Genomic DNA, 12,352 nt, shown 5'->3' on the forward strand with positions numbered 1-12,352 from the left:
TGCAAATTAACCCTAACATCTGAATGACTGGGAATGACTGGTCACTATGACACACACTGACCACCAGGGGGCAGACGCTCAATGCAGGAGCTGCCCTCTGGTGGTCAGTGCGCTCCCACAGGGGGAGCTCTGCTCAGCGACAAGTCAGGCTGAAGGCTGCCAGTACAGCAGTGGTGGTGGGAGCCTCTCCTGCCTCCTCAGCAGCACTAAGGATGCCCAACTGCAGCTTAGACCTGCTCCCCGCTGGCAAGTGGACATCCCCCGAGGGCTTCCAGGCTGCCAGAGGGATGTTCTGACTGCCAGCTTAGGCCCAATCCCCTGGGGAGTGGGCCTAAGCCAGCAGGTAGTCATCCCCTGAGGGGTCCCAGACTGCGAGAGGGCACAGGCCGGGCTGAGGGACCCTCCCCACCGAGTGCACAAATTTTTGTTCACCGGGCCTCTAGTAATAACATAAAAACTAATATCAACAAATAGTTAACAATAGTAAATATTTTTCATTTTACTTCCAATTCAAAAAGATATAATTAAATATTTGACCATTAATTTTATAGATTCATACTTGCTGTGAATTTAGATAAGAGTTTCAGGCAACACAGAGGGAGTTAATGCCTCCTTTTCCTGGGATAACAATTTTCTGTGGTAGCACTGCCCCACAGGAAATACCGTAGAAAACACTGCCTCTTCAGTAACTTATCCCATAGGTCTTCCTCTCCTGTCTCTGAATTTCTGTTCATGCATTCATTTAAAAATAATACTACTAGGGTCTTCTGTTTTGTGAAAAGGAAAACATATATATTCCTGGTTACACAGTCAAGTTAGAAAGTCTGAGTGACAATAATAAGCAGCGTGAATTGAGTAAAGGCATTCAGACAGGAACCTGATTTCTAATTCTGCCAAAATAGCTATGTGGCTTAGTTTGTCCAAATACATTTATATAAGACCCCTTTGGGTGGTAAATGGAGTTGGGAGGGGCTATGGGCTTTTATTTGGACTCTTTTTTTTAAAAAAAAAATATACTTATTGATTTCAGAGAGAAAGGAAGAGGGACAGAGAAAGATAGAAACATCAATGATGAGAGACAATCATTGAGCGGCTGCCTCCTACACACGCCCCACTGGGGATGGAGCCTGCAACCCAGGCATGTGCCCTTGACCAGAATCAAACTGAGGACCCAGTACTCAGGCCGACGCTCTATCCACTGAGCCAAACCAGCAAGGGCTTATTTGTACTCTTGATCTCACAAATGCCAGGAGTGGGTAAGTTCCAGGATGTTTTTTATTTGGTAAAAATAAAAAATATATATTAACCTATAAAATGGCTCTTTCTCCCAGTCTCTTTTCACAGTGACATATTATTTTCCTGGCATGTGAGTCAGTAGAAATGAAAATGTTAAGATATTTTAACCTCTATGTATTATCATTTGTTTGAATGAAAGGTACAGGGTGTCCAGTCCCCAGCAGGGGGATCCTCTTTCGACACTCCAAGTTAGCACTCTGAGCACACATTCCACAAGGTTATTGCTGGAACGTGATTAAGGCATATAGAACAGTTTATTGTGTACAATATTTCAAGTTAATTATTGCTAAGGGAAGTGTTTGGCTTAGGCTGGTTTTGAACTATAGAACAAGTAAAACCAGAAAAATGTGTTCCAAAATATGTGATTTATAAATGAATTTCTTGACTACAATTGACTTATAAGTGGTCAGTAACACTGTAATAGAGAGGAAAAGAAGTTTACCACCTAAAAATTGTCCCATTAAAATAGTACTTACACATGGAATGAGCCTACACATAGAAACTTTTCATAAGACTAGAGTACAAAAATGAAGAAACCGTGATGCTCAGAGTAAGCCAGCTAGTTTAGGTCTGGTTCTGGACGCCTCTGAGCTCTTTGGGGGTCCTCTGTGGGAGACCAAATTCTAAGGGCTGAACACCTGAGGCTTTCAAAACGTTTATTGTCACTGCCTACTTCTTGTTTTTATGAAATTGTTGAAACTCTTTCCTTTGTGTCACCTAAATCACATAGTTCGTGCAAAATGCTGGGGCTGTTTGAGAAAGAAATGTTTATTCATAAAATACAGTGCCCCTGGATAAAATAGTTTTCACTTTTGTTATAGGGCATATGATGTAACGTTTTACTTTTATAATGATTTTATTTTAACTATCTTTCTTTAGCACTCCAGAGCTTATTCAGGGGAATGGGTCTTAATATCTGCCACAAGTTACCCTCAACAGTCCCCTGAAAATGCTGAGTAAACTTGGACATTTTTATTTGCTACCATAATAGCTGAGTACCATAGCCATAATGTACATATCTAGTATGAAAAGGTATTTTTTTGTCTCTGATGGAGAAGTCTTACTTAAAGTGCTGACACACAGCTTCCGTGTATACAGTCATTTTATGTTATCATGAAGCCCTCATGAATGGAACCTGGGCAGGCTGGCCATCTAAACATATAAAACCCTAATATGCAAATAGATCGAAAAGTGGAACAACCCAACAACTGGTCACTATGACATGCGCTGACCACCAGGGTGCACACGTGGAACACGGCAGGTGGTCGGATGGTGGAGCAGGTGAGCGGGGGAGCCAGACCAAGGCGGGTGGTCATTCGCTGTCATTGGGATGAGCCTCTGGTGGTTACTCAAAATTCTTTGCTTCCGTGCACCGCTGTCCCACCGGGCACTCACACCTGCTGCCAGAGCTAGGAAGCAGCCACTGCTTGTACCTACTGCAGGCGCCAGCCCCCATCACTCTGCTCTGTCAGCTCATGGAAGTGGTTGCAGAATCAGGGCTACTGGCAGACAGGGGACCCGGGGGGTCCGTGGAGAGAGGGGCCAGGCTGGAGTGCAGAGGATGGGCCAAGATCTTCCCCTGTTCCCACCACAGCCTCACAACCCACAGTTCCTTTCAAAGTGCATGAATTCGTGCACTGGGCCCCTAGTGTAAATATATTTGTCATTTGTCTGAGTTGATTAAGCACATTGTTTAGGACACTTCTCCCACCATATTCTGAATCGCATGTGTTAAAACATTTCAACAAAAAAGAAGATCAGAAGTGGTAGCCTAAAAAATAAAACAGAAAATAGAGCAAAAAAAAAAAAAAAAAACAGAAAAGGAGATGTCAGAGGGTTTTCTAGGAGAGTAGGAGAGTGAGAAAGAAGTAGAGAAAGAAACCTGAGGGCATGGTCATGAACTTGAATTTAAAGTGAGACCAGTTACCACAGTAGTGTCTTTTCTCTAGCTTTGTTTGGGCACAAAGTAGGTGGAATGTTTAACTTAATCAGGGTTGGGAATTTGCAAAGCCAGTAAGATGAGGAGTGAGTAACAGGGGGTGACTAGAATGAGTTATCATCAAGTATTTATTGAGTAAATTCTCTAGGACAGTTATTAAAAATCACAAGTGAAACCATAAAAACTAACATGGATTACTTTCTATGTGTCAAGCTTGGGGCTGACCTTTTCAATTAATCTGAAAAACTCCCTTTTAAATAGGCGCTATTATTAGCTTCATTTTATAAATGGAGGGACTGAGTGATTAAATAGTTTGAGTCAGATAGTTCATTTACTTAGATATTAAGTATGACACAGTCATAAAAACCTATAGGAATATAACTAGGATGAATTCAAGACTGTAAAATCTACCTATATAAACAGGGAATATGCTAATTAGCCGAGTTTCGCGACCACTCAGGCGGAGGCTGCATCAGGACAGCTCAGGAGGAGCTGCACACACAGATGAGCCAGAGGGGACTGCATGCAGCCCACACCCCAGTGGCCATGGGGAGGCTGGGGCTGGGGGCGGGCCAGGGTGGAGACACAGCACACAGGAGCGCCTTCCCCCACCCCAGCGGACACAAGCTGCAGCCAGCTGGAGCTAGGCAGGTCAGGCATGAGTCCCAGCCCCCCACAAGGTGCCTCCTCACACAGCGGGAGGCAGGGCGCCTCCTGGAGCCATTTCAATCGCACAATGGGCCTCTAGTTTTAAAATAAATAAGTAAATTAGTACAATATTTTGGGATTTGAAAAAACAGATCTTTCTGTAGAATATAGGAAATACAGCAGTACAGTACTTAGAGTACAAAACTAAAATAGAGCAAAATATTTTTGGAATCGGTTAACCAATGATTATTGAGAGACTAGAAGAAAATGGGCAGCCTGGCCAGAGTAAGTAAATGGCCATGAAAGGACACTTTTGGAGATTTAGTCTCTGTAAGCAGGAAGGCTACATGAAAATACGCCAACAGCAAGATCTTATTTGAGTAATGTGAAAAAGAACCCACAAGACAGGAAGATCCTATTTAAATAGACTCCTTGAAAAAAGCAGGAGATTTTTATTTTTTTATTTTTTTACTTTATATATTCTTTTAATTCCCATAATTAAAATCTATTTTTCAGTCTTTCAAAATTCCTACTAATTTTTTTAAATTTTTTATTAAGTTATTACATATGTGTCCTTATCCCCACATTACCCCCTACCCCCCCCCCCCCCCCCCACTCATGCAACCTCTCCCCTATTGTCTGTGTCCATTGATTAGGCCTAAATGCTTGCATATAAGTCCTTTGGTTGATCTCTCTTCCTTACCCCCACCCTCCCCTACCTTCCCTCTGAGGTTTGATGGAACTGGAGAGCATTATGCTAAGTGAAATAAGCGAGTCAGAGAATGATAAATATCACATGATTGCACTCATTTGTGGAATATAATGAACAACATAAACTGATGAACAAAAACAGATCCAGAGACAGAGGAGCATCAAGCAGGAAATTTTTAAATGTAATAAAAAAATTAGAATTGTAAACAACAACAACAAATATTTTAAAAATTGTACTTTCCAAATATAAAAGACTCATGAAAACTGAGTTATCTTAATAGTTAGATGAAAGAATGATCCTATAAATAATACACAGAGAAATGAAAAATATGCGACAAGATTAAGGATTAGAGAAATGGAAGAGAGATGAATACTCTGTAGAGAACAATAAAGGATTTACAAAGACAAAATTTGGGAAAACAAATTCAATAATCAAAAAATAATTTTAAAAATGTGTTTCACTATGCTGAAGGATAAATTAAAATTTTAGATGAAATGTGTCCAATACATCTAAGGCAGGCTTTAAGAAATGAAAAATCACACTGGAAAGATTTTAACATGTGAAGAGAAAAAGTTTATGCTCTGTCAGAATAAATTGGTTTATTTTATTTCAAAGGGAGGAAAAACTGGACCACTATTGGATTTCTCCTCTCTAAGTATAATGTCTATAGCTTTTGAGGAAAGTGTTTGTGCACTAAGAAACTCCTGCCAAAATATTACTCATGCAGCAATAACAAACTAAAATATTTTGAGAACATTTAATGGTTCAAACAGTATTCCATTCATTACATTTTGAGAAAATTATTAGAAGTATTTATACCAAAAATAACACAACTAGTATAAAGATCTCAAAATAAGATGAATGGATCTGAACAGTGTTGAGGAGAAACTAATAAAATGAGTAGAAAAAACTCACTATCCAAAGTCTAGTCTCCTTCTGTCACCATCTATCTCATTTACCTTCTTCCACCTGCACCCATATCCACCTTCCCTCTGGTAATCACCATACTGTTGCCTGTGTACATAAGTTTTTGTTGTTTTTGCTTAATCCCTTCACAGATTTCACCCAGCCTCCCAACTCCCCTCCCCTCTGACAGCTGTCAGTCTATATTCTGTATTTATGAGTTTGTTTCTATTTTTTTATCTTGTTCATTAGGTTCCACATACAAATGCAATCATATGGTATTTGTCTTCCAGCAATCTTTCAAGACATTGGAACAAACAATCCATTGATTTTGCTGTTTGTCACATTCCCCCATTTCCTCTCACATTCGGATTTACCACTTACCCAGTTGAGATTTTATGATACATCAATCACTGTTGTATCAATCATACATCTTAGCTCCTTTACCCCATCCTCATATTGGTCTGGCAAAATCCCAATGTTCACAGCTAAAGGTGGCTGGGAAATCCATGTAATCATGCTGAATAGTAATATTTATATTCATAATCATCATTTTATAGTCATCACCTCTCCAATATTCTGTTTTCATTCACTTTCCACTCTCCTAAGACAATTTCATACTTTCTCTGCTGTTCTCAAGCCTCCAAAACCACCTTCCAATTCATGACAAAAGTAATCAGAAGAGAATTATCACAAACTCTTGTCAATCAGCCTATGTGTGTCTGATCCCTCAGGCGCTTCATATGTTCCTTTTTCTTTGAATGTAGTGTCTCCCATGCCCACTTGCTCTCCTTCCCATTTCACGAATCATTTCACAATCATTTCCTCATTTCATGAATGTTATTTCTTCCATGTTAAAAACAAAATAAAAAAATCTCCTTATTATTCTTAAGTCTCCAGCAAGCACATTTCTCTGCTCCTTTACAACCAACTCATGGAAAGTGTTGACTACCATATATTCAAAATCTACAGATTCTCTCCTTCTTGAATCCACTGCAGTGAGATTTTTCACCTCTATCATCTCACCAGAGGCTCTTGTCAAGTTCACCAAAAGCCCATATACACATACATCTTAGAGTGTATGTGGGTATATATTTATGTAGGAATACAGAAAAATATACAACAATTGATTAACATTAGCCAGGGGTCCAGGATAAGTAAGAAAAGCTTATGAGGAGGAAAAAAATATCAAATTTTTTTATTAAATAACTTTGATGTCCTTTATTGGTTGCAATAGAGTATATATAATAGTTATAAATCTGAATGTGAAAGCTAATAAAATTTGAAGACAAAAATGAAAGAACAATTGAAAAGTCTAAGGAACAATCCTATATAATAAAAGGGTAATATGCAAATTGACCCTTACAGCAGAACAACTGGGAATGACTGGTCACTATGACACACACTGACCACCAGGGGGCAGATGCTTAATGCAGGACCTGCCCTCTGGTGGTCAAAGCGCTCCCACAGGGCGAGCTCTGCTCAGCCACAAGCCAGGCTGCCAGCTGCCAGCACAGCAGTGGTGGTGGGAGCCTCTCCTGCCTCCTCAGCAGCACTAAGGATGTGCGATTGCAACTTAGGCCTGCTCCCCACTGGCAAGCCCAATCCCTAGGTGCAGCCCCTGGTCGGTCTCAGAGCAGGGCTGATTGGAGAGTTGGGGGCGCCGCCCCTGTCATGCACAGAGCAGGGTGGATCGGGAGGTTGCGATGCCACCGTCAGTCACACTCAGGGTAGGGCCTATTGGGGGGTTGGGGCACCGCCCCCTCTCACACTCAAGGCAGGGTCGATGGGGAGGTTGCAGCGCCACCCCTGTCATGCACAGAGCAGGGCCAATCAGTGGGATTGGGGCTCCTTACCCTGTCATGCACAGAGCAGGGCGAATCAGGGGGTTGAGGAGCTCTGCCCTGTCATTCACAGAGTAGGGCCATTAGGGGAGTTGGGGCACCACCATCTGTCACACAAAGAGCAGGGTGGATCAGGGGGTTGGGGCGCCTTCCCCTGTCACGAACAGAGCAGGGCGGATAGGGAGGTTGTGGGCCCGCCCCCTGTCACATACAGAGCCTCAGGGTGGTCAGGGGGTTTGGACGCTGCCCCCTGTCACGCTGATCCTGGTGCTGGGAGGCATATTACCCTTTCACTATATAGGATAGAGGCCTGGTGCACGGGTGGGTGCCGGCTGGTTTGCCCTGAAGGGTGTCCTGGACAGGGTGGGGGTCCCCACTGGGGTGCCTGGCCATCCTGGATGAGGGGATGATGGCTGTTTGCAGCTTGTCACACACCCTTCAGGGTGGGGGTCCCCACTGGGGTGCCTGGCCAGTCTGGGTGAGGGGCTGAGGGCTGTTTTCAGGCTGGGGGTGACTGAAGCTCCCAACTGCTCCTTTTTTTCTTTTTTTTTTTTTTTTAATTCTGGGCCAGCTTTAGCTCTGGCTCCAGCTCTGAGGCCTCTGCTGCTGAAAGCAGGTATCTGGTTTGTTTGGGTTCTATAATTGAAACTCTGTATCAACTCCAGCTCTGAGATCCCGGCTCGCTGAAAGCAGGTTTCTGGGGTTTTGTTTAGCTTCTATATTTGTAAGAATGTTTCAAACTGCAAGCTCAGAGGCCGGCAGCGGCAGGCGGGGAACGTTGGAGTCCTCCGTCACTGAAGCAAGCAAGCCTCATGTTCGCTTCAAGCTGCCTGGCTGCCGGCCACCATCTTGGCTGGCAGTTAATTTGCATATTGCCCTGATTAGCCAATGGGAAGGGTAGCGGCTAATTACCATGTTTCTCTATTATTAGATAGGATAATTGAAAAGGTTGTGCTAATATTTATTATTTGCCTTTTAGATATCAATGTGATTTTCCTTTGATTTCTTTATTGTACTTTCCAAATCATATTTTGGGGTCATGGTTACTTAGCTCCATAGGAGAACATCTAAAGTGACTTATTCTTGGATATTTGGTAAAATGTGTTCAGAAACCCATCTGTTCTAGACATGGATATTTATTTATTAGGAACCCATTTGTTTTTGTGGGCATTCAAATGATTTACTCTTCCTTCAGTTTTGGTAATTTATTTGTATATTTTCTTTACTTAACTTTCTTATTTTACTTATCAATGAATAAAATTAATCAGTATTTTCACTTTTCTCCTACTCAGTATAATATTCTATGGCACTTTAACTCCATTTACCCCTCATGACTTACATGCTATCAATATATTTTATTTCTTTTTTTTGCTATGTTTTTCAATTTTATGAGTTTTTTAATGTTGTATTAAGTTAATGGTAAGATTTAAGCACAGATTAAGCATTTTGTTTGTTCTAAATATTAAATATATGTATACATACTTGCACACATATAATAAAATTAACAATAATTATCTAAAGATTGAAAAATACAAAATAATGCCATTGTTATTTAGTGATAAATGAAGTCCCTTGCAGGTAGTAGCTATCTTTCTTTGCTGCTTTTAAGATAGTTTCTTTGTCTTTACCTTTGGAATTTTAATTCTTTGCAGTGGGCATTCAGGATCTGAAGGAGGGCCGACACACAAATAAAAATACTATACAATAAATATGAATTTAGAAGGCATGGGGGGCCAGGTGGAGACCTCTCTCTTGGTGAGGCACACTGAAACCTGGCCTTACCTGATTTTTATTCAGTTTTAGATAAACATCTTGTCCACAGTAAAGCATGGCAAACAGGTAGCAGACAGACCGCTTCTAAGGTCAATAAAGATCAGTAAAGATCCGTGAGGTTCAGTAAACATTTACTTTGAGAATATTAGGTCAGGAAATTGCTTCGAGCAACCATATCTCAATACGGAGGAATCAGTGCTGAGCATCAGCCTGCTAACGCCCAAGGTCCTTCAGCCTTCCGCGTTCCTTGGTGCACTCTTATGACAGTGTTGGGAAAGTGGTGACTTCCCGCAAATCTAGATATATCTTGATGCGGGCTCTTTGGATTCTTGTTTGGAAGTCTTTGCTCTTCTTGGATTTTTGTGGTCTTTTCCTTCACCAGGTTTGTAAAGTTTTCAGTCATTATTTTTTTCAAATAGCTTCTCCATCTCTTGCTCTCTTTTCTCATTCTGTCACTCCTATGATGTGCTTGTTGTTATGTTTCATGTTGTCCCAAATATCCCAGACTATCCTCATTTTTAAAAATTATTTTTTTCTTTTTGTTCTTCAGATTGGGTGTTTTCTGCTACCTTGTCTTCAAAATCACTAATTGAATCCTATGTTTCATCTAGCTTGCTGTTGATTCCTTCGAGTGTGTTCTTCATTTTAGACATTGTATTCTTCACCTCTGACCAGTTCTCTTTTATGGACTTTATGTGCTTTTTATATTTACTTTCTCTTTGTTTAAATTCTCATGGATTTCATCCATCCTTCTTTTAATTTCCTTGAACATCCTTATAACAATTTTTGAACTCTATATTTGGTAGCTTGCTTGCCTACATTTATTTTGTTTATTTTGGGGCACTTTATACTGTTCTTTTATTTGGAGAATATTTCTTTGTCTTCCTATTTTTGGCTGCTTCTCTATATTTGCTTCTGTGTATTAGGTAGATATGCTGTGACTCCAGTCTTGGTATGTTGTCTTTATGTAGTAGGTGTCTGTGGGCCTCAGTGGCACAGTCCCCTGGAATGTCCCTTGTGTGGGTTATGTGAATATATTTATTTTGACTCTGTTGTAGATTTATCTTGATTTCTGCTGGCCTATCCATGGATGAGGTTGCCTCTCTGACTAGCTGACTAGCTGACTATGAGAATTAACTGTAACCACACTGTGAGTTGTTGTGCAGATGCTAATCCCAGAAATCAGAATTCACTCCAGCAGATTCTAGTGACTGCTGAGATCTACTTTTGTATGTGCAGCACATAGATCTATTTGGGTCATGCTCTGATGTTCTTGTGTGGATTCTGGGGCCATTGGGAAGGCACTCCAGTGCATTCAATGTCAGGCATTGCCTGTGTCTGTACCTGGGCCACCTGTCTGGAGCTACTAAGTGATCCACAGTGTGTAGGTGCCTCTGCTGGGCATGGGTATGCATGGCAGTGGCCAAGTTACACTCCAAGGCCAATTTCCACCAGCACTGAGCAGGGGGCAGGTCAACAAAAGGCCCAAGGCACCCAACATCCGCCCCTATGTGCTAGCTGACAGGCTCCATCATTGGAAGAGCCTCTGGTGGTAGTACACAAGTTAAGTGAGGACAGGTTTTCAATGAGTCATCATGTAGGGGTGAATTGTGTTCATCAGACTGATGTGGGTTCAAACTTCCTGCCAGTCCTAAGTCTGAGTACACTCAGCAATAGTCTAAGGGCACACCAAGGCCAGCTGCCACCAGTTGGGTGCCCACACAGCTTTGTGATAGGATTGAGTGTCATAAAGTCCTCAGGGTGACGCCAGCAATGTTTATTAGTCCCAAATAGACCAAAATTTAGCCATGTGAAGGGAGGGCTTTGCACAGAAATGGGGTGTTGATTGGACATGCGAGGGAAATATGACCCTCACCCAAGAGCCACTCAACTTTGCCTTTCCCAGAGTTTGCACATATCTGCTCAAGAGTCTTCCAAACAATTTTGCACTGTGGGCTCAGGCTGGCCAGAGCCAGCTAACAATACTTCTGAGTGCAAGCCTAGCAGGGAGGGGCCAACGGGACTCAGGAGAGTGAAGCCAGTGTTTATCTTATGGTGAGACAGTGCTGCTGTGGTATACAGACTGGATTGCTGCTGCTCTGGCAGGTAAGTGGTGGGGAAATGGTCCCACCCTAGAACCATTCAACTCAGTCTTTATACCCTCTGCGTTCACCCTCAAGAGCCTTTCAAAAAGCCTATACTATGGGCTCAGGCAGCAGACTCCCCCACAGTGCATGATCGTGACTAGGCAGAGAAACAGGGAGTCCAGAGTTCCTCCAGGCAGATGCAATATGTAGCGGAGTCTTGACACAGAAAAGATGGTGCTGTGGGCAGTGTGTCAGAGGGACTCAGCTCAGAGACTCTGGCAACTGTCCCTTCAGCTCTGTCACCAGAGCCACAAAACCCAGTCTCTCTTTGCACAATCTTAGTCCACTCTGAGGCACATTCCCTCTGATCGAGTTCAGGGAAAGTGAGTGCAAAGCAGATTTTGTGTGTTGGCCCTTATAGAGGGCACCTGGGTTTCTAGCAGACTCCTGTTCCTCTGTGACGAGCAGAATCTCCACTGATTTTCACAGCCAGATGTTATGAATGCTCCTCTTTCTGGCCCCAGTGCTCCAGACTTGGGAGCCCAGAACAGGGTCGAGGCCCCACACTACTTACGGGGGACCTCTGCTGCTGAGATGTCCCTCAAGATTCTCAGCTGCCACTTAAAATCTGTATGAAATTATTGTCACATTTGTTTGCCAGTTAATACAATAAATGTTCATGTTCTACTCCAGTACTAATGACAGTTTGGGGATTCTATGGCAAAAGACATACTAACTTTATTTCTTTTTTCTGCCTTTAAAATGGTTGGACAGCCCTAGCTGGTTTGGCTCAGTGGATAGAGTGTCGGCCTGTGGACTGAAGGGTCCCGGATTCAATTCTGGTCCAGGGCATGTACCTTGGTTGAGGGCACATCCCCAGTAGATGGTGTCAGGAGGCAGCTGATCGATGTTTCTCTCTCATCGATGTTTCTAACTCTCTATCCCTCTCCCTTCCTCTCTGTAAAAAATCAATAAAATATATTAAAAAATAAAATAAATAAAATGGTTGGACAAAGAAACAATGATAACTAGTGGCCCGATACACGAAATTTGTGCATTGGGGGAAGGGTGCCCCTCAGGCCATCCTGCACCCTCTCCAATCTGGGACCCCCCTCGGGTGATGTCTTACTGCCAGTTTAGGCCTGATTCT

The 12,352-nt window shown here is 42.3% G+C and overlaps 1 protein-coding gene across 2 annotated transcripts in view; it reads left to right on the top strand.

Moving 5' to 3' along the window:
- The window catches only part of LOC308513468 (UDP-glucuronosyltransferase 2A1-like), a gene marked incomplete at both ends in the record, with an annotated part of 71,515 nt that overhangs the window by 8,861 nt on the left and 50,302 nt on the right, over window positions 1-12,352 (top strand). Inside the window, one exon of one of the 2 annotated variants that reach the window (XM_081083544.1) lies at window positions 11,168-11,221. The exons of the other annotated variant lie outside the window; for it this stretch is intronic. Coding sequence (XP_080939670.1) covers window positions 11,168-11,221 — 54 coding nt within the window. Of the gene's footprint in view, window positions 1-11,167; window positions 11,222-12,352 lie in introns of those variants that run through there. 2 annotated transcript variants of the gene reach the window in all.

This window comes from Myotis nattereri (genome assembly GCF_964212035.1).
Source record: "Myotis nattereri genome assembly, chromosome: 1".
Classification (NCBI taxonomy): Eukaryota; Metazoa; Chordata; class Mammalia; order Chiroptera; family Vespertilionidae; genus Myotis; species Myotis nattereri.